We start from the raw sequence: 22,137 nt of genomic DNA, 5'->3' as shown, positions 1-22,137 counted from the left end.
GCTGACAGCAGGTGTCTACCCAGCATCCCGGGAGAGTGGAGGGCCCACCCATGCCCCTTCACCCCAGGACACCTGTCATTTCCTCCCTGGCATGACACTGGCATTTCTGGGCGGGATATTAGTCAAGAGATTTTCCCAGGAAGGCCAAGTGAGTCAGCACCCTGCCAGCCCTCAAGGTCAGGGCTGGATGCGCCTTACTGCCTGGATACCGAGGCAGGACGCTGCTGACCCCAAAGTGGTCCCGAGTACCACTGACATTGGGGCCTCATAGCCTGGCCTGACTTCCCTGTCGTCCTTTGGCTCAGGCTGGGTCTGCCCAGGGGGGACGGCCAGGCCTTGGCCCAGAACCTCACAATACAGGCACCTTTGCACTGAACCCCACGGGGCTGGTCCTACTCCGCCGTGACCCTCAGCAGCAAGCGGGGGCTTGCAGGACGCCAACCGGCCACCGGGCCGGGGCAGCCCTCCGAGACGCCCGGTCTGGTCGGCACCAGGAGGCGGCTCTGTGCGCTGCGACCCCGGGGCTTTTCACTGGCTTTGGACTTTTCACTACCTCCTGGCTCGTCCGTAATGTGTAGCTGATGCTCTCAAACTCAGGAACAAGCAAACCCCGGCCCAGGAGGCAAAAGGCCCCATGGGCAGTGAGCTCGGCCACGCCCCTCCCTGACCTCGGTGGCCCTGTCTGAGCACCAGTTTTTTTTTTTTTATTCTTATGTTAATCCCCATACATTACATCATTAGTTTTAGATGAAGTGTTCCATGATTCATTGTTTGTGCACAACACCCAGTGCTCCATGCAGAATGGGCCCTCCTCAATACCCACCACCAGGCTAACCCATCCTCCCACCCCCCTCCCCTCTTGAACCCTCAGTTTGTTGTTCAGAGTCCATCGTCTCTCATGGTTCGTCCGCCCCTCCGATCTCCCCCGCTTCATTCTTCCCCTCCCGCTACCTTCTTCTTCTTCTTTTTTTTTTTCTTAACATATATTGCATTATTTGTTTCAGAGGTACAGATCTGAGATTCAACAGTCTTGCACAATTCACAGCGCTTACCAGAGCACACACCCTCCCCAGTGTCTATCACCCAGTCACCCCATCCCTCCCACCCCACCCCCCACTCCAGCAACCCTCAGTTTGTTTCCTGCGGTTAAGAATTCCTCCTATCAGTGAGATCATATGATACATGTCTTTCTCTGTTTGACTTATTTCACTCAACATAATACCCTCCAGTTCCATCCACGTCGTTGCAAATGGCAAGATCTCATTCCTTTTGATGGCTGCATAATATTCCATTGTGTATATATACCACCTCTTCTTTATCCATTCATCTGTCGATGGACATCTTGTGAGCACCAGTTTTTGACAACCAGGCCGGCTCAGGACCTGCCCAGAGAGCGGCGCCAGGGTCCCTATGCTCACGGGCCAGCATCGCACCGTGGCTGACCCTGAAGATGGACCCCCAAGGAAGTCTGAACTCACGGAACCTGTGAGCAGCCAGGCACAGGCTCGGCCCTCTACACAGTGCCTCACTCAGTCCTGCTAGCAACGCCGGGGGTCAGTGGTAGTACCCCGTCTTGCAGACGAGGTCCCACAGCCTCGGGGAGCTTCAGTGGCTGGGCCTGGGGAGTGAGTGCCAGCTTGGGGCCGAGCCTATGCTGAGATGTACTGGGGAGGCGGGAGCCCGCTGACCCCGCAGGGAAGGTCCCGGCCTTGCTGCCCGATGCTCGCTCTGCTGGAGCAGTGGGCCTCAGCTTCTCCAGCTGCAGAATGGGGGGACGGCAGCTGCCCCCCCCCCCCCCCCCCCCCGCCTCCCAGGGCTGGCCACCGTGAGCACAGAATAAAATGATGAGAGTTGATGTGCGGGGTTTTAGGAAAATGCTTTCTCTCTCCCACGAGGAGAGCAGCCCGGGCTCTGGCAAACCACAGGACATCAGAGGGGATGAACTACGGAGAACTACGTCTAAACCCTTCCTTGTCCAGACAGGGAAACTGAGGCCCAAAGTCAGGCAAGGACTTGTCCCCAGTCAGAGGCAGCTGTTGGAGAAGCAGGATGGAAGTCAGCCTGTCCTGCACACTTGGGGTCACCACTCTGGCACCCAATAATGATTGTTCTACCAAGAGCCGTGTCTTAAAGGGAAATGCGGGGAACTCTGCATGCAGCTCGCATGTTTGGAAAATAAGTTAAAACCACAGATTCTTACTTCTGAACTGCAGCTGGTGATTTCAACTGCAGAACACCAAACATAAACTACTTAAAAGCTGCAGATTGTCCAACCGTGTGAATGTACTAAAACCCACTGAATTGTACCATTTGGGTGGCTGAACTACACAAGAATTCTATCTCTGTGAAGCTGTTTAAAGTTACACTTGAGGGGCGCCTGGGTGGCTCAGTTGGTTAAGTGACTGCCTTCGGCTCAGGTCATGATCCCAGGGTCCTGGGATCGAGTCCCGAATCAGGCTTCCTGCTCGGCGGGGAGTCTGCTTCTCCCTCTACCCCTCCTCCCTGTTTGTGATCTCTCTCTCAAATAAATAAATAAAATCTTCAAAAAACAAAAACAAATAAAGTTACACTTAAAAAAAAAAAACAGAAACAAAAGGAAATCATGTCAGAGCTGGGAGGAATCTCAGATGCCATTGGTTCCAACCGATGCTTCCGGCTGGATTGCTGTCGGGCATCAGGCTCAGTTCTCTCAAGCAGCTCTAGGGCTAGAGGGACGGCACCCTATCTCCTGCCGCTCCCTGAGGCGCAGCAAGGAGAAAGCCCCCGACAGATGCCCCTGAGGGGGCCTGGGACTCACCCCCTCCTCGTGCCCCCAGGTCATTGTGCAGCGGTCGCTGTCGGCCCGGGACCTGAACCACGCCAAGGCAGGCTCCATCCTGGCCAGCTACCTCAAGATGCTGCCCATGGGCCTGATCATCATGCCAGGCATGATCAGCCGCGTGCTGTTCCCAGGTAGGACAGGCACGGGGGGCTGGGCTGGGGCTGCAGGGGGCCCAGGATTCTGGGTCCTGGACCTGCAGCGGTCACCGGGAGGAGAGGCAATGACGAATGTGAGCCAGGGGAGAGGGGAGGAGAGTGGTCCCCTGGGCCCTCATCAAAGGGACTGACATGGAGGTGGCTTGACATGAGGTCCAGACAGGGACCACTTACTGCTGGGTGACCTTGGGGGGTGTAAAGGACATCTCTGTGCTATCAGCAAATAAGGGAGTGGACCACACGGCAGGGCAGAGTCAACTCCCTAGAACTCCGATGTCTGAAATCTCTGGGTATTTTAAGCGCGTTTCCTTTCGGCTCCCAGTAGCTGGCTTCGGTTGCCTTTATAGGGCACAGGGGCTCCCCAGCGTCGGTAGGGACCAGCCACATGTGTGGCCCTGCGTTGTTGCTACCTGCCCCCCGCCCCCGTTCATCAGTTTCCCCATCTGTAGCATGCAAGGCCATCTAATCTGGGGATCTGGTACCCCAGCAGACGACCACTCTGGCTGCTCAGGCCTGGGGGAGGGACCCCTCATAGGCAGGGACCCCGACTCACCTGTGTCTCCTTGTCCGTGGAATTCGGAGCCTGCGTCCTCCTCGGAGTACCCGCCTCTCTTCTCTCCCGACCCGGGGCCCACGGCGAGCCATCCAGGGGTCCACCAAAGGTCCCGTGGGTCACGTGGGGGGCACTCAGCTGTCGGCGGGGGGGCTGGGCCGGCCCGTTGGCTATCTGCTCGGAGTGGCGCCTCTGGAGAGGGGCTGAGCGCCCCCTCACCTCAAAATACTCGTCTGACACAGAAGAGGAGGCCACCGAGGGCCGCCGGGGGCCGGGGCCATGGCTGGAGCTGCCCGAGAGGCTGTCCTGGTCACTGAGGGTCACATAGTCATCATCATCTTCTTCCTCCTCCCCATCTAGCCCATTGGGGATCACCGCTCCCTGGCCGTCAGGGTCATCCTGGGTCACAGACAGCTGCCGCCGGAGCGGGGCGTGGCCTGGGCCCGGTGTCCGGGGCGATGCTCCATCTGTCCCATTCTGGGGCGTCTCCTCTTCTGGGGTCTCCAGGGCCCAGTCAACACCGCCGCTGTCCTGGGCGAGCAGCTCTGCCACAGGGACTGTCCGGGGCTTGGGCACGGGGGGCTGGGGCTCGGGGTCCCCCTGCGGAAGGCCGTTCTCCGCTGGGCCCCCGTCCTGGGGGGCACTGGGCCCGGGGCTGGGGCTGCAGTCCTGGCTCTGCTTCCACAGTTGGGTGCTAGCTTGGGACATGTCTCGGATCTTGATGCGGTTCATCTGGCTGGGCTGGGGGTTCCAGATGTTGGGGTCGATGATATTGATGTAGCCCAGGATGTCACTGCCGGGCTCCGGGTCCGGCTCCACCCACGTGGGCAGGTACTCAAACATGTTGGCCCGCTCCAGGTTGAGCAGGCCGGGGTGGACAGGCAGGGGCGCCTCCGGGACATTTCCGGGCCGCTCGGCCAGGGTGGCGCCCCGCAGTCCGGGGGGCTTCTTGACCTCCTGCTTCTCGGAGGACGTCTTGGCGATTTCATCGGCGCTCTTGGCCTTGACCAGTGCGTACTTGGGGTTGACGAGTTTCTTGGCTACGGTGCCCGAGGGCACCAGTGGCACCACGGAGGGCAGCACGATGGGCTCGGGCTCGGGCTCCTTCTCCATGGGGATGTCCTTGAGGCTGACGCCGTGGGACATGAGGTACAGCTCCTGGAACTGCCGGTCGAACATCTCCACCACCTGGCCCGACAGCACGGAGATCACGTTCCGGTCCGTCCTCGCGGCTGACCACGTGAAGCTGCAGCACAGGGAGACAGGGCGGCCCGGTCAGGCACAGGGGGGCCTGCCTCCTCCCTCCAGCCTCGGGTCCCCAGTCTAGGGAGTCCCCAGCCACGGCAGCGAGCGTGTGAGCAAGGCCCCGAGCACCCAGAGGCTGGCACTCATCAGACTGGCTACGGGGGTCTGGATGGAATCGAGAAGTGAGCACAAGCCTCGGGGTCAGACCTGAGTCTGGGACAAGTCACCTGCACCAGGGCCGCTCCCATCCGTCTAAAATAGCAGTGTGGCACTCCTGCGGGCTGTTAGAGGGCCCCGTAAGGCCGCTCACGGGATGCACAGTACAGCCCCGGCGCCGTCCAGCACACAGGGGCAGGTGCTATCCTCGGTGGCTTGGCTGCGTGGACGGGCGTGGCTGCGGACCGCCCGCCCCCCACCCCCGCCGCCCCCTGCATGGCGGGGTTTGCAGAACTGGGCCACGGCCATCCTTGTCCTGGCCCATCCCTGAAGGTGGCTCTCCGAGTGACCGCCCCGTGTGCTTGGCCCACACCCACCCCCAGGCCGGTGACACCTCTAGGTTGGCACAACAGTTTTGGGGACAGGAGCCCTCCCCTGCCTGCTTCCGGAGACAGGCGGGCGGCGTGCGGGCGTGCCCCAGCCCTGCTCACACCTCAGCAGTTTTAGGACCCACGAACCGGAATAACCAGGGTGTCATAAGGCAGGATGAAGGCCAGAAGCCATCTGGGAACAGGAGCCACCTCTGTCCCTGGCCCCCAGAAAGCTGGAGAGTCACCTGTAGGAGCCACAGATGGCCCGGTCTCCATCCACGAACATGAACTTCTGGGCCAGGGCACCCTTGAACTTGGTGGCCGACCGTGTGAAGAACTCCGTTCCCCCGCTGCTCCGCACCCTGAGATTCTGTGTTGGGGGACAGGAGGCAGAGTTATGTGACCACAGCCCTGACCACACTGGCGGGGGTGGGGGTGGGCAGCAACCTGTGCCCAGGGCTCAGGCAGGGCTTCGGGGAGGGGGTGCGGAGGGGCTGGAGGCACGGGGTGGTGTGTGTGAGGACCACAGGGTCCCGGCCAAGGCGCAAAGCGGTAGGAAGACAGAAAGGAGGGTGGGGCTAGTGACAAAACGCGTGGCGCAGGATGGCCTGGGCGTGGCCTGAAGGCTGTCCACGGAGCAGACGTGGGCAGGACAAGATGTGCGCGGCCAGGCCAGCATGGGACAAGCCGTCACAGGTGGTGGGAGGCCGTTGCAGGGTCTTGAGCAGGAGGGGCGTGCAGACACGTTTTAGAAAAGTCCCACGGGAGCTGTGCAGGGATCGGGGTATTGCTGTCGGGCAAGTGTGTGGCTTTCCCAGGGCGAGTGGCCAGCCGGGCCCCTCTCCCCATCTTCCCTGCACACAGCTGTCTCACTGTCCCCGCTGAGCCCTGCTCACTGAGGACCAGGCTCGCAGCACTCTCCTACTTTCTCACAGGCCAGCTCGCCGCCTGCCACCCAGCAGTGGTTCAGTAAATGGTCAAACCCCACCCCTCACCGGGCTGGTCCTGTGGCACAAAGGCAAGCCACAAAGGCCCCCGCGCAGGTGCGAAAAGCCAGGGTTAGGGCACGGCAGGCCCTGGGAAGGGCAAAGAGACCCAGGAGTGGAGGGGACCCCAAAGTAGAGCCTCAGGATAGGAAAGACCCTTGGGCTCATTGGTCCAAGCACTGCCCCTGTTAGAAACCCAGGCTCCCGGCCCGCGCTCCCCCCCCCCCCGCCCGGAGACGTGCTTCTGGAGGACGGGCGGCAGGCTGCGAGTTTCAGGTTTACCGCAAGCCCCAGTGAATCTGACACCTGCCCAGGGCAGAGACTCCCTCGGCAGCATCCTGCCGGTCCGTCTGCAGGTCCGTGACAGGAGTCACTCCCTCCAGAGGGGGTCTGTGCCGACTTCACTCCCTCCTCGACCCCTACCCAGGCCCCCAGCTGCAGACCGAGGGGATGGTGACGAGGACCCTGCACTGGAGGTGGGGGAGGAGGCAGAGTAGTAAGAACCCCAGCTCTGGGGGAGGGGCTGGGGAGGATCCTGGGTATAGGCTGACATCGGGAAGGCGGGGATGAGTGGGTCGGGTGGGAAAAGGGTGCAGCATTCCAAACGTGGGAGCACAAAGGCCTGGCAGCAGGAGCGGCATCTAAGACCTGGGAGGACTTCCTTGGCGGGAGGACGGTGGGCGATGGAGCCTGCAGAGCAGGCTCAGCCACATGCCGATGAAAGACCCTACCCCTGCTCAAGGGCCTGGCTCTACCCTGGGGGCAGTAGGGAGCCATGGAAGGATTCAGAGCGGGGAGTGATGGAGTTGGAGCTGCCCCTCCAGAATAGCGCCAGTCCTGGCATCCAGCGGGAGGGTGAATGAATGGGGGGTGGGGGGGGTGGGCAGGAGGTGGACAGGCAGGGGGTTTCTGTGAGTGACGGGGTGCACGGCCTGAGTCAGGGCAGGGGAGACAGGGAGGAGGGAATGGGTCTGAGAAAGCCGGAGCCTGCCCTCCATGCGGGCCCCCAGCCCAAGGGTGCTCCTGTGTCTGTTCCTTCTGTGACAGGTCCCAGACCCCTCTCTGCTGGGCAGCCCCAGGGCGGTATCCAGAGGTTACGTGGCCGGCATGGATGCCCACCTGGCCGTGGGGTGAATAATCGTTTGTTGTTGGGCCCAGCCCAGTAGGTAGATAAGCCTCTAGTCCCAGGGCCGGCTCCCCTGCTCCCCAGGCTGTCTGTCGGTACACAGCCAGCTCAGCAGGAAGCTGGCCATAACCCAGGACAATTAGTGCTCGTGACTTTGTACCCAACACAGAGCACGCTCGGGGACCAGAAGTTGGAACAAAGATCCTGGAGGCGGTTTGAGGCCTTCCCCCATCACCTGTGCCCGACCACAGCCCAGCTCTGTGGCTTCTGTGGCTCCCTGCGCAGAGCTCTGCCTGCTGGGGCCACAGACCTCTCCTTGGCCTTGAAGAACAGCCCCCAGCCTTAGTCCCGCTCTCACCAGTGTCTGCCCCCGCCCACCCCAAAGCCTGTCCCCGTGAAGGGCTCAGAAGGTCACCACCTACATCTCAGAAAGACCCAACTCCAAGTGAGAGGCCTTGGCTCCCCTGATTTGCTGTGTGACGCTAAGCAGGTCCCTGGGCCTTCATTTCCCTGCTTGCACGCTACACAGACGGCCTCGGACTCTAAGGCCCATCCGATCCGGGGGCCAGCAGCAGCAGGTGGGGGCTTGCACCCCCCGTTCCCATCATGGCAGCTCCCCTGCTGGTTTGTTCCTGGGTGGGCCCCGCCCCGTGGGATCTGGCCCAGATGAGGTAACGTCTCAGGACTCAGGGCTCGGGTGCGCAGAGGTAGGGGATCCCACAAAGCCGCATTGTCTCTGAGCCCCAGGGCACCCCCAGCAGAGCATGTAGCAGGCAGGGTGGAGGACACCCAGGCTGGCTCCCGTGGGGCGCCTGGGGCAAGGCCCTGGACTCTCTGGAATCTCAGCTTCCTCAGGCACAAAAGGGAGGCAGAGGTCAGTCCCTGCGAGGACCTCAGGGGAGGACAGCTGGGCAGTGCTCCGTCCGCTCCAAGAGTGGCTTTTGCCCCAACCACTGTGGGGCACGACGGGGTGGGCACCCTGCCTGCACCCCCCACTGGGCCTCATATGCTCACAAAGAGGCCACCTGACCCCGTATCAAGCTGCCCAGGGCCCCACGTGGGCCGGTGGTAGGCAAAGGGGACAAGCTCAGTCCCCCACCGGGGCAGGGTGGGTCACTCAGGCTCTGGTCAAACATGGCTCCAGTCCCAGCTGGGCCTCCCTGGGCCTCAGTTTTCTCACCTGTGAAGTGGGCCCACTGAGCCTTCTGCTTCAGGGCTGCTGTGAAGCCTGACTAGAGCCACGATGCATGGGGTGAGAACCAGCAAGGTGCCCGGTGCTCGACGGGTGCTCCACGAATGGGAGGTGACAAAGGATGTGACAGCTCGTGTAGCGTGACAGGGACGTGACCCCTTCTGCTCGTGGGGGGAAAGAGGGGACTGACATGGAGGACTAGAAAATACCTAGAATGTCGTGGGTCAGGCCCATGGAGGCCAGGACCGCCAGCCATATGTGATGGTCGCGGGGGGCTCAGCGAGGGGGAGTGACCGGCCCACAGTCTCCCAGTCGGTGGGCTCCAGCCCCCCAGCTGTCCTGTGGTGGCTCTCTGCAGGGGCCTGCTGGCATCTCCTGGGCCCAACGGGGAGTCGGGAGGCCCAGAGGCCCTGACCAAGCCTGGCTGGTGACAGCGAGATCGGGCCAGCTGTGCAGACTGCAGGGGACAGAGAGCCCATGTCCCCGTGTCCTGGGCAGCCAACCAGCGTCCACTCACCTCTAAAGGGCCTGTTTCACTCTCTGTGATGGGGGACTGGGAGCCACACTCACCCTGGCCTCCCCGTGCCATCATGAAGCTGGGATGCGGAGGGGACGGGGCAGCGCTGAACCAGCCCAGCTCCAGGGCCTTGACGTCTGAGGGGCTCCTGGCTCCTCCCCCAGGCTGGGTTGCTCAGCCCCGGCACTGCTGATATTCTGGGCCAGGTGATGCCCTGTTGCAGGGTCTGTACACTGCATACAGCACGTTTAACGGTGTCCCTGGCTTCTACCCACCAGCTGCCAAGAGTCCCCTCCCAGTCGCAACCATTAAAAATCCTCAGAATGTTGACAAACGGCCCAAGCCAGGCAAAGCCCGCTTGGTGAGAAGCACTGGCCCATCACAGAGCCAGGCCAGGATCAGAGATGGCAGGACAGCAGTGGGAGAAGCCCTGGGCGCCGGAACGGGGCCAAGGCGTGGAACCTGAGCCACAGGCTGCACCCCTGCCTCCTCACCAGGGTGGCTGGAGTTCCCTCGTTCATCAGACAGAGGTCCGGCCTTAGCCCAGTGGCTGCCGGTTTTTCCAGTTTGGCGGCACAAAGCCGACTACCTTTTCAGATCAGCCAGGCATCTCGCTGCTCCCGTCCTGTCTCAGCTGTGAGGCTCGGTCCTGTGTCAGCTGTGAGGCTCGAGGCCCAGCCTAGCTTCCCCTAGCTCCCCCTGCCTCTGGGGCATCTGTCAGCTCTCAGTCTCACCCCGAATGTGGCCAGGTCACCTGGTGTGGCGCTGGGCCCCATGGGGACCAGAGGGCGGGTCCTCTTCTTGGGGCCTGGTCTCTGTTTGTAATTCGGGGCGCTCATTCCCACACTCCCTGCCTGAAGGAGTCAGGGGCCAGCTAAGCCAGCAAGCTGGGGTACTTGGGGATGGCTAGGACCCTCACACCCGGGGAAGGTGCTGGTGCATGGCCTGCCACCTCCCCTAGGAAGCAGGAGTTGGCTTGACCCAAGCAATGCAGCATCTGTTTGCAGAACTCAGAGCTCAGGAGGCACGAGGCTGGGGTGGGGGTGGCAGGCTGCCTGGAGGTGAGGGCGTGAGGGTGGCCCCCAGCCAGAACACAGCTGGAAGGAGGAGGGAAGCTCTTAAGACCAGAGCTGGGGTCTCATGAGGAGGGCTGAAGAACAGGTCAGGGAGAAGAGTTCATTACTGACTGCCCTGCCCCCACATGGCTTCCTTTACTCTTCAGAGCAGCCCTGCCAAATAAATGGGGCAAATTCCCATTTCTCAGACAAGGAAACTGAGGCCGACAAAGATTCAGTATCTTTGCCCAGGGTCACGGTGCAGGTGGCAGACCTAGGGCTCAGGCCTGGCTCCCGGCACTGCCCAGACTGGTGCCCGACATCCCCCTGGTCACAAGGATGACCCCACCAGGCACAAGCTACCCCGGGCCCATAGGAGCTGAGGGCAGGTCACTGCAGAACTGGGCAGGGGCGGCGGGCGGCCGAGGGTGGGCCCAGGGATTACTGGCAAAGGAAGTGCTCCTGAGACGGGCCCGGGCCCAGCTGGCCCATGGGCAGGGAGGTAGACCAAGCAGGCAGGCCCTCGACAAGGTGACACTTGGCCAGGGCCAGGCTCACGGGAGCCTCTGGCCACCTGCCCAGGCTGTGGAGGGGACAGGCTCAACAGCAAGAGTGAGGAGGTCAGGGTCACCCATTCTTTCCCATGAAGGGGCCCGACTCTCCGTGGCGTCCGGCTCCTGGGCACATCACTGCAGGGAGGTGGTGAGCAGGGACCCCTGGTTCAAGCTGCCCCGACCCTGCTTCGGGCTATGGTCTCATTTCAGCCTAAAGTGTGGGGAGAGGCCGCATACCGCACCCTCCCCTGCCTGGGGCCTGGGGTTTATAATTCCTTAGAGCCAGCAGCTGCCTAACTGCCCTTACTTAGCACGCGGAACACTTTTATAACCCTTGTCTCCTCTAATTTCATCCTCAAACAACCCTATTAGGCCACGAGGCACTGGAGGCTCAGGCAGGTGGAGCCACGTGCCCCAGTCCCACAGTGGGTTGCACGGTGAGCCTCCGTGGGCAGCACTGGGACTGCCCCAATGGCAGGTGCATCCTCAGCCAGGGGCATCAGGCACCGAGGATCGTGCCCTCCTGGTCTGTGCCAACTTCTCATTTCTGGCGGTCAGGCTCAGCTGCTGACTTGGCGGAATGCCTCTGGGCGAGCCACAGCCTCCCTGAGGCCTCAGTTTCCCCACCTGCCACGTGGGAGCCTCGGCCAGGGGGCCCTCAAGGCCCAGCTTGGGCATTCCAGGCCCCTAGGAAGCTGCAGGGCTGCAGCAGATTCTGAGCCCCCCGATGACACCAGGGAACAGAGGGCAGGGTAGGTGGGCGGGCAGTGAGGGCCAGGAACCAACCTCCCAGGGAAGGAGCCGAGCAGCCCCTGGGGCCACGTGCTCCGCCCAGTCCTGCCTGCCTCCCACTTCCCAGGAGCTCCGGAAGCTCTGAGCAGGCTTAACACTTGAGATTTCCCTACCGAGAAGACACACCAGACAGGGGTGAGGCCAGTCCCAGGTTCAGATCCTGCTTGGCATGGACAAGCCCACTCCCTGCGTCTTCATCCCACACGAGGCACGCATGCGGGGGCTGAGCCACGTGACGTGTGTAAAGCACCCACTGGGCTCACGGCAGGATGTGGGGGGCAGGGGGGGGGCCAGAGGTTCTCTGATCTGCTGCCCACGGGGCAGAGGCTTCTGCAAGTCACCTTTCAAGAGACGCCTTTTCTACACTCCAGACCTCTCCAGCATGAGCTGTCTGTCCCGGGAGTCCATTCTCGGTGCTAATTACACGGCGGGCAGCGCGCGGGGTGAGCGTGGGGCTTGGGGTCAACCCACCAGGGAGACCACATAAAAATGTCCCAACAGCCACAGACTCGCTGCCCAGAGAGCTCATAGCCACTTGAAAGGGCTCAGCTGGGATGGGTGGGCATACCTGACGAATACCAACAAATTACAGGCGCAAGAGCCCAGCCCCTTGTTAACCAGCCTGGCGTCGCCCCTTCTCCCGCGATCGTGTTCAGATCACAGGCCGGAAGCCCAAGGAAATCTGACCGGTCAGGAGCAGCTCTGGTGCTGGCCCCCACTCCCCTTACGCTTAACTTACTGGCAGCGAGTGACACCTGGACAAATTAACCAGTCAAGTGCCCAGGATGGGGCCGACCCAAGCCAAATTCTGTGAAAGTATTCGCTCTTGTCATGCATACTGATCCGTACTCTCGGGGACCGTGCTGCACATAGCAGGGGCCGAGCGACAGCTGGGTGGAAGGAGGGCTCCTCCTGCCCCCAAACATGGGATCAAATTTAGGCTGAGTGCAAGAGCACAGCGACAGTGGCCCACCTGCCCCTCTTCGGGACCAGAGAGATCCTGGAGCCCAGAGACAGGCAGGGATGAGCTCAAGGACACACAGCAAAGCGCTGCTAAGAACCCAGGTTCATCCTGATCCCTCCCCCTCTGCTCCATTGTGTCCTTCCCTAGAAAGCCCTTTCTACCCTGCTCTCCCTCCTCAAATTTATTTCAAGTCTGCAGCCATCAGGGAAGCCTTCCCTGACCTCAGCCCGAGGAAGCTGCCTCTGCCGGAGCCAGATTCTAAAAGGGGCGGGTAGAACATCATACAGAGAAAGATTCTGGCTTCAGCCCAAGAAATAACTTCCTGGGAGTCAGAGCTCTCCAGATAGGATGTGAGCTGCGGGAGCCTGGGTGGTGAGCACCCCGTCACTGGAGGTGTGCAAGCAAAGACAGGGGATCACCGTGGCCTGGGCTGCTCGGAAATCATACGTGATAAAGCACCTTGCCTCGGCTCCAGGACCGGATTAGCCCTTAACCAGCGTTTATCTTATCTCTGACGGTCGGAGGTGGTGTCCTGTCCCTCTGGGTGGTCAGGCAGAGGTCAAGTGACCGCTTGGCAGGAGGCTCTAGGATGCCTGACCTCTCTGTGCCCAGCATAGGGCCCCATCCCTAGGAGGCAGGTGCTGCAAGTGTTTGTGGACCCACCGAATGACCGCTCGGTCATTCCGGACCAGCCAGCTCACCTTGAGGTGCCCCAGGTGCATGCGGGCCCGCTCACACATGTGCAGGAAGTACTTGACGTTACTCTCGTCCACGATGATGTACACGGCCACCTTCCTCTTGAAGCTGGCGTCCAGCAGGTCCTTGAAGATGTCCACGTCGGTGAACATGTCCATGACCACGGCTATCACCTGCGAGCAGGAAGAGACCAGGGCTCTGGGTGGCAAGGCGGCGGGCACTGGCGCTCGGCAGAACGCACAGCCCTCCACACCCACCGCCCTCTCTGGGCGCCCCTGCTAGCCCTGCCCCACCCCCAGCCTCAGCACTGGGACTGGGCAGCGATGGCCTGGGGGCCTCTCTGGTCCCGAAGTTCTAGGGTTCAAGATTCTCCATCGGTGGCCAGACTGGACTTCGTGGAGCCGCGGGCCTGGAGAAGCACATTCGGCAGGCCCTCTGTCTCCGTAGTACAAGACGACAGAAAACAAAGCCCCGTCTCCTGGCCGGTGAGGCCCATGGAGGGAGGAGAGAATGCCTGGGAGCCAGGCAGGGTCTGCGTCCTGAGGTTGGGAGCGTGCTGGGGCCAGCCCCCAGGGCAGCCTGCCTTCCTCGTGGGTATCAGGGCCCCGTTTTGGTCCCTTCCTGGCTTGCATTCCCGAGCCCGAGCAGCCCACACCTTCACCTGCCACCAGCCACCCTGAGATGCCGAGGTGGACCAGATGTGTCAACAGCCGGAAGGGCAGCAGCTGGTACAGGTGTTCTTGAAGTCACCTGCGCGTCCCTGCCTGGCGCGGACTTGGCCAGGCTTCCCGCTACCACCTCTCCTGTCTGTCTGAACGGAGCCCAAACCAGCAGGTGTGCCCTATTGTGTGACAACAGCGGACCTCCAGCCTCCTGGACCTGGCTCAGGGTGGGGGCCCAGAGGTCAGAGTGCATCCAGCCCAAGCCCTAGCCCCACGTGGGCAGTGACAGGCAGAGGAGAAGAACAGGGTGGTTGGGATGAGCTCACCTGCCTTGGGGATAGTCAGCAGATGCTTGGGACGACTGGGGCTCAGTGACCATCTCTGGCCCTCTCTCTGGTCCCCCCCCCCATCCAACTGGGCAGCCAAGGGGAGCATATGGGGGGGTCTGGGCCTGAGGCGGACAACCAACACAGATAATCAGCCCCCTAGCCCTTCGAGACCGGCGCCACCGCCCTGTCCAGGGCCTGAGAATCTTCTGGAGAAGACTTAAGAGGCCAGGGACTTGGCCTTACAATGAGCTGGGAGTGGTCAGGCTAGAACCTACCCAGGCCAGCTAGGGAGCCAAGTTCACCCCCCACCCCCACCGCGAGGGTGGCCCAACAGGCTCCCCTCACTGGGATCTGTAGGCGCAGGGTGAAGGACAGGCAGACTGGGACCTGCTGGGGATGAGTCCACACACTCCGGTGAGCTCACCCAGCTGGCCTCTGCAGGCCCATGTGGGCTCCTCCCTGCCCTGCCCTGCCCTGGCCAGGACACGATCTGTGTGACCCTGAGCAAAGACACCTAGCTTCTCCAGGCCCAGCTCTCTCTGTGGTCCAATGGGGGCAGGGGAGCTGCAGGACCAGCCGGGCTCCATCATGGCCGAGGCCCAGGATTCACTCCATTCTCTGGGGGACAACCGCTCGCTGGCTTTGGGTCTCTGAAGGGCTGTTTCAGGTGGGGCAGAGGGCGTGGCTACAGGCCAGGCAGGGGCTAGGACAAGCAAGGGGAAGCCAACAGAGGCAGATGTTGGGGCCAGTTGAGGAGGCGCTTTCTGACCCAGAGTGAGGCAGGGGTCTTGATAGGGAATGAGCTCCCCATCCCAGGAGGTGTTTAAGGAAAGGCCAGAGATCGCTTAGCAAGGAGGTGGCTGAGGGGACAGATGAGACACAAGGATGGCTGGGTGGGCTCACGATGGCCTTAGATTTCACCAGTTGAACGTGAGACCTTGAGGTGGGTGGGGTGGTAGCGGGGACTTCCTCACCTGGGCCCCCCCAGCCCCAGAGCCAGCCCTGGGAACCCCTTGGATAAGGCGCTCCTGGAGGCAAACAGCCTCACGTGCCACCCCGGAAAGGGCGCAGCCAACACGTTTCTCCTTGGAGGCAGACATCACATCACCCCTTGCTCCCTTGTCATCGCCATCCCCCACCAGATTGGTCAGGCCCGCTTCCAGGCCCCACCTGCCGTGGCAAATGGGGACTTGCCCTGGGCCTGGGCTGGGGGACATGCCCCAGCAGGACCCACTCCTCCTGTGTCCTTCCCCCTGTCTCCCTCCAGCAGGTAGCGGACCAGATCTGCTGTTGGGCTGGATCTGTTGGGGCCTGCCCCCCATGGTGGGTCCCTTCCATGGGGCCCTGGGGCTGAGCTCTGGCTCTCCCGGGGTACTGGGTTCGGTGCCAGGCGGCGGTCAGAGGAGGGCTTGTAACAGGAGCCAGCAGATGCTGGGAGTGGGGAGGGGTGCTTGGCGCTCCCTAGGCACTGGGATGATGCTGGGGGAGGGGGCCGGGTGCTCCCCGTGGAGGCCCCCACAGCTTGTCCAGTCTGAGCCACAGAGGTTTCTTGGAAGCCCCCCCCCCATCGTGCATGCTGTTCCCCGTTCTGTACATGGGAGAGCTGGGGCCGGACGCGGAAGGCTGGAACCCGGGTCTCGTGCTGCAGGATGGTGTAACGTTCAGTCCTCAAACACGCAGTGAGGCAGCGGTCGCTGCTCCCATTTCACAGATGAGGAAACTGAGGCATGGAGGGATTCACTCCCTTGCCTAATTATCTTGGGTGGCCCAGCTGGCCCGTGACACTGTGACTTCATCCAGGGCAGAGCCCCCATTTGGAGCCAGCGTGGGGCCTGGTCTACGGCGGGCCTCAGGGGACTGCTGTCAACTGAGAATGTGACCAAATGGTCTGAGTCGCGGGAATGAGGGAAGCCCGGGACAAGCCACGGCCCCTCTCGGGCCCTTGGTTCCGGCATCTGCCCAACGGGGATGTCAGCCTGGCTCACTGCTACGGTCTCTCCCGCCCGCACGTCGTGGCCGGAGCCCAAAGCTGCCGGCCCCACCTGGAGGCGTACAGCAGCTGCCCCCTGCAGCCCCAGCTCGCACAGACCCCGCAGGGGTCCCGGGCAAGGCCAGGGCCAAAGCCGTGCAGGCAATGAAGGGGAGGCTGGAATCTGGAGACTACCCTTGCCCCGCCGTGTGTTAAGAGACTGCACTGGGCAAGAGGCAGGTGGCCTGGGTCCCCGCGTTGAAGCTCACACCTCATGACCACAGGCACCAGTGTGTCCGTGTGAGCATTGGACCAACTGCCCAGTTGCCAGGGGGTGGGGTCGGCAGGCACGTGCGCATCCTGTATCCCAGGCTGGGCGTCGCTGGGGAACCAATGGGGCAGCGCCAGCCCAATACAGAACCGGCACAGAATGCACGGGCCGGCTCCCAAGGGAAGGAAGGTCTCCGGGGGTCCCTGTGCGGAAAGTCCTTGCTTGAAGAAAGGCACAGAACCAGGAGGGGCCAGACACCTGTGACAACCATCCCGGTTCTCAGCCCCAAAGGGCAGCGCAGTGGGGTCTGGATGATACCTAGGGGGAGCTGGAGGATGGCCGTGCCCCAGACAGGGGCCAGCCACGCAGTATAGAAGTGGGTGAGGCTAGAGCAGAGGGGAACATGGCAGGATCAATACAGGCACTGGGCTTGAGTGCGCTTTAGACCCAAATGACCCCTGGCCTCTCTGGGGGGCAGGGGGCGGTGGTATATGCAAGCTCCCAAAATACGTCCCTCCAGTGGTTCCCCAAACCTCCTTTTCCCATGCCCTCCCCATCCAATCTCTGGCACGGCCTCCCATGCCCCCAGCACGAGCACTTTCATTGTTCAGGTGGTTACTGGGGGGACGTGAACAAAGGGAGGGCAGCGTCTGAGCCACACTCCCAGCTGCTCCCTGCCATTCGGGCATGCACCACGTCTGCATTTCTGGAAATGCCGCAGCAAACCGACCGAGTGGCATGCCGTCTCCTGAAGGCCTGGACTCTGAGAGCCAGGTCAGGGTCCAGCAGGTTCCCACCTGGAGCTCCCTCTCTAACACCTTCCCCACCGTCCCTGGCCATGGAGCTGCGTGGAGGAGGCTCAGAAGGAGGCAGCTCTGGTCTCTCCCTTCAAAGTGCTCCAGAGCAGACAGGGGAGACAGACAAGCCCCATCCTCCCTGCAGCCCAGAAGCAGCCACGGAAACAGGGCACTGCAAGCACACAAGTCCCTGACCCTCCGTGGGCCTCGTGTCACCACCTGCAAAGTGTCGGAGGTGAAGAGAACCTCAGAGCTCTGGGTCTGTCCCACTGAGGCCCCGATGGACACCCTGATGGTGGTGGCATGGGCTGCAGAGTGTCCTGGGAAGACGCGTGACCTCGGGCAAGAGCCTTAGTCTCCTCAGGGGGCGGTAAAATGCCCACCTGCACAGATGAGATCAGCCCCAGGATTGCCTCAGCTACTTCCGAGTCTGGCAGTCTCCCTGAGTTGAGGAGACAGGGTGTGCTCAGAGCACAGCTGCCAGAATTTTCAGACACAGGGTGTCCCCTTGAGCCTTCAGCTGGTGACTGAGCATCATGTGCATGGAGGAGACCATCCAGGCTGGGACAAAACTGCTAGAAAAAGGCAGCTGGAACGGTCACCGGTGCTCACGCAGGATTTAGGAGGCATTTACAATCCCCCCACCCCCACCCCTGGCTACAGTGCAGACCCCTCTAAAATTCAGGGCCTGCGGGAGAGTCCTCAGAAGGGTATTACCTGAGTAGTGGGCAAATAAGCCCTAGACCAGAGGCCAACAAACTTTCTGTAAAGGCCACGTGGTAAATACTTCAGGCTTTGCAGGCCACATGGCTCTAACACACTCGACTCTGCCGTGATAGCATGGGGTCCATGGTCCAACTCTGACCCTGGGCTAAATCTGCTCTGGTCCCACCTAATAAAGCTTAAAAAACACCAAACTGAACCTCGAGATGTGAAACTAGTCAACAATTAAGATGAAAAATACACTGGACGGGATGAATACCAGATTAGACACCATAGAAGAAACGATGAGTGAACTTGAAGACACATCAGTAGAAATGATCCAAAATGACCCATGGAAAGGGACTGACAAACCAGGATCGGCCCAGAGCATCAGTGAATGGGGATCTAGAGGATCTAGGATACACATAACTGGAGTCTCAAAAGGTGCCGAGGTGGAGAAGGGGTGGGGAAGACAAAAAAATGAAAAAAATAATGTCCATCATTTTTCCACATTTCAAGAAAACTATCCATCCACGGTCACGGAAGTTCAGTGAATTCCAGGCAGAAGAGACAGGAAGAAAACCTCACTGAGGGACATCAAAATCACATCTGAAAAGCAGCCAGAGAGAAAAAGACCTTCACATAATGAGGAACAGAGATAAGTAGGCTTCTCCGCAGAATCACCACAAGCCAGGGAACACGGGAGCAACATCTTTAAGGCACTAAATGCAAAAACAGTTACCCTAGAGTTCTCTGCCCCAGGAAAATAGCTTTCCAAACCAAAACCGAAATAAGGACTTTTTCAGACCTACAGATGCTGAGAGAATGCATCCCTGGGCAGACCCCGTACAGAGAAGTGATTACCAGCCCCGCGTACACATGGAGGGACTGAGACTCCAGAGGACTACAGTTGTCTCCCTGGTGGAGGCACAGGCCCCCCTCCCTGACTGGAAGGGCAGAGTTACTCCCCTACCTGCCCCCACCACATACCCCCACACCCTTGCCTCCTGGCTGCAGTGCCCCCGTCTCCCATGTCCTCGACATGGCCCTGCACCCCTTCCGTCCCCTGGTGCCAGCAGGATTAAGGAGGCTGAAAGGCCTAGAAGGTTCTCCACGCACTGGGGAGGACTCCTGGGAGCCCCTGGCCCCACCGTGGGGGGCATTGCTCCTGACTTCTGACACTCTCCAAACCAGTTTGCCCATCTTCTGGCTTACAAAGGCCTGTCCCCGAAGGAACAGCCTGGTCCTGCCTCCCAGGGAGGGAGTCTGCATAGGTCATCACACCTGCTGACCCCAGCCAGGGTCAGGATAACCAGGCCAGCTTTCTGACACTCACGCAGGTGTCCCTTTTCCAGGGACTAAGGATGGGCAGCAGTGACCACTCCCATTTTCCAGAGAGGGAGTCCCTGTCCCAGAGCCGCACGGTCAGCTGGTGGCAGAGGCCTCTTGCTTAGGGCTCTTCCCTTGGTAGGGGAATCCTGTGTACATCCTAGCTGACTCCACCCGCTGACCCCCAGAGCCCACCTTGGGTCCTGAAACAGACTCTTGATCATCAGCTCTGCCTGGAAGGTAAATGCCCCAGGGCCTCCTGGCTCTTCCACTCCTTCCCAGGGTGGCCCAGGGCACAGCCTCAGCTTCCCTTCTCGGTAACATGGGGGGGGCGCAATGGATAACCTGAGTTTCTCCCTTCTGACATTCATCAACCCTGGCGCTTTCCCCACCCTCTGGACTATTAAAACAGAAGCCTCATTAAGGCCAATTAAAGGAGGCTCGGGCCTCCTGAGTGCCAAATGGCTGCAGCAGGATGGGGTCAAGAGGCGCATATTGGTCACGCCCAGAGCCCTCTGTCCAGCGGCCCGGCCCAGCCCAGCCCAGCAGCGTGGGCCCTGCCGTGAGTCTCCAGCCTTCCCCAGATAGACATTGGCCCCCTCACCAAGGCTCAGCAAAGCTGCAAGGGAAAGGGGCCCTGCAGAGCGTCGGGGAGGGCTGTCAGGGGCTGTGCCTGTGGATGAGCTGGGGGGACAGGCCTCGCCCCCTTCCCCTGCAAACTTCCAGGCCTGCAGGCATAAGGTCCAGCCAACCGGACCCCCACACAGTCATCAGTGAATGGCACCAGCTGAGGATTTTCAAATCGGAAAATTCGAAAGCCTGTAAAACCTCAGTTTCCCCAGGGTCCAGGAGGGACAGAAGCTGTGGTGTCATTGAGCAGCCTAATCCCCAAGGAAGACTGGCCTGGAAAGGGCTTGCCCAAGGTCACGCAGCAAGCCAGAGAAGGCTGATGCCCCTGGGCCACCTGATGCCCACTCGTCTCTACTGCATTCCAGCAAGCCCCTGCTTGAACTCCTCCAGGACGGGGAGCTCACCACTTTGCAACCCAGACTATTCCCAGAGCGAGGCTGTCAGGAGAGAGGGGAGGATGAAGGAAGAGAGGAGAGAACTCGCATTTACGAAACGCCGGCTCGGTGGCAGACACCACACTGCACCCTCTCCGCAACTTTGAGCCGGGTATCGGCAACACCGTGGCAGCGAGGGGGCAGGAACGGAGGGTGAGAGGGGCGAAGGGACCATCCTGGGGCAGCACGGCAAGGTAACAGCAGAGCTGAGGCTTGGCCATGGGTCTGCATGGTCTGGAAGTCCCTCTTCCCACCGCCCTGCACTGCCTGTAGCCTGGGAACACACCTAAGCCTGGAGAGCACCCAGAGCCACAAAGGAGGCAGGCCAGAGCCTGCCAGGATGTGGGGCAGGGTCCTGGAGTGGAGGGGCGGCCCTGCCCCGCACTCAGAATCCTCGGATCACTCAGGAGCTCATGGGTGCTCACCACTGTTACTGTTGCAAGACAAGTGTCCAATCCCCATTTTGCAGATGAAGAAACTGAGGCCCAAGGCTACACAGCAAGGGGGTGGCTGAGCCGGACAGGAGAACCAGGGGACTGTGAGAGGACCGGCCCCTTTCTGCTGGCCCACCCGGAAGGACTCTCGGCCTCAGGATGAGCCTGATGAACCCGGGAGACCAGGAGTGCCATGCAGGCCCGCCAGACCAGAGACCCTCAGGTGAAGGCCAGCAGGCCCTGGCCCGCTCTTAGCGCCCTAACCTCAGTATCCTCATCTGGGACATGAATACGACAGGGTCCCTGGAGGGAGGTCGGCTGCAGGAGGCTGCAGGAGGCTGGCAGCATGCGCCAGGCCCCGAGGTGCTGGCCCTCCTTCCTGGCAGAGCTGTTCCTGGCTCTCTTCAAACTCTCAATTAGATGCAAACGCTGTCAGGTAGGAAGCCTTTGGAGAGGATGGAGCTGACACCTGGGATTATGTTATCAGATCGTTCCCCACCTGGCAGGCGACGGCCCTGGGCCTGGGCTGGGAATTGCTGGAGCAGGCAGGATGCACCTCTGTCACTTCTCGGCCTGAGCCTGGGCCCGGCCCCTGCTCCTTCCAGGGTCCAGCGCACGCCACATGCACTTTGGGAACAGCGCAATGGGCCATCCCGGGGGCCTCTAGAGGACAGCCTCGGTGCCACTGAGCTCAGGGGAAGTGAGAGCCCTCCCTCCTGCTCCAGAGGGACCTGCAGGGGTCTCAGCCTCCGGTCGCCCTGTTCTCCCCAATCCCGGTGTGGTCATACTTCTACCAGCCCCCCACCGCGCCCCCTCCCCTCCTCGGGAGAGCCCAGTGTTTGGGAGCCTGATGGGGACAAGCAGCCTCATGAAAGGGCTTTTACTGTCCTGAGTCAAGCTGGGGGCAGCAACCAGGCACCAAGGCTCCCATTAGGGGCAGGGCCCAGAGAGTCCAGCCAAGACGCCGCTTCCCCTGGGGACAAGAGGCTCAGAGCCTGCAGACTAGGTTCTGGGCCCAGTTCCTCCAAGACGTCTGCCGTCTCTGAGCTGCACCAAGCCTCGGGTTCCTCATCCGCACTGAGGAGGCAATGTGTCCTCTATGCAGTCGCTGGGAGGGTTCCAGTGTAGGTAAAGTGCCCGCTCAGCACCTGGCATATACCTGGCATTTAATGAGCGCCTCATCAAGCTGCTTTTATTCTCCGGGAGCCAAGCCGTGAGCCAGGACATCAGCGTGTGAAGGCAGGGGGCTGACAGGAAAGACTGTGCGATTAATCAGGCATCAGGAAACCTGGTTCCAGTCTCTTGCTGCTGCGTAGCCCGAGGCAAGAAACTGAACCTCTCTGGGTCTCCGTTCCAAGCCCGGACCCGGCAGGCACGAGAAGTGGGTTCTAGTCCAG

General features: G+C 61.1%; 2 protein-coding genes across 4 annotated transcripts in view; one reads left to right on the top strand and one right to left on the bottom strand.

Annotated features, from left to right (window-relative positions):
* The window catches only part of SLC5A10 (solute carrier family 5 member 10), a 58,402-nt gene that overhangs the window by 15,643 nt on the left and 20,622 nt on the right, over nt 1–22,137 (top strand). For all 3 annotated transcript variants that reach the window (XM_034989714.1, XM_034989713.1, XM_034989712.1), the window contains one exon: nt 2,817–2,952. In XM_034989714.1, the coding sequence (XP_034845605.1) occupies nt 2,817–2,952 (136 nt within the window). The remainder of the gene's footprint in view (nt 1–2,816; nt 2,953–22,137) is intronic.
* The window catches only part of FAM83G (family with sequence similarity 83 member G), a 30,218-nt gene that overhangs the window by 3,322 nt on the left and 4,759 nt on the right, over nt 1–22,137 (bottom strand). Inside the window, exons 3-5 of the mRNA XM_034989711.1 lie at nt 13,189–13,356; nt 5,547–5,671; nt 3,530–4,775 (exon numbers count right to left, since the gene is read on the bottom strand). Of these exons, the coding sequence (XP_034845602.1) occupies nt 3,530–4,775; nt 5,547–5,671; nt 13,189–13,356 (1,539 nt within the window). The remainder of the gene's footprint in view (nt 1–3,529; nt 4,776–5,546; nt 5,672–13,188; nt 13,357–22,137) is intronic.

This window comes from Mirounga leonina, unplaced genomic scaffold (genome assembly GCF_011800145.1).
Source record: "Mirounga leonina isolate KUSES-001 unplaced genomic scaffold, KU_Mleo_1.0 Mir_488, whole genome shotgun sequence".
In the NCBI taxonomy this organism is placed as follows: domain Eukaryota; kingdom Metazoa; phylum Chordata; class Mammalia; order Carnivora; family Phocidae; genus Mirounga; species Mirounga leonina.
The sequence above is the reverse complement of the archived record's forward strand: the minus strand, read 5'-3'. Positions and strand labels throughout refer to the sequence as shown.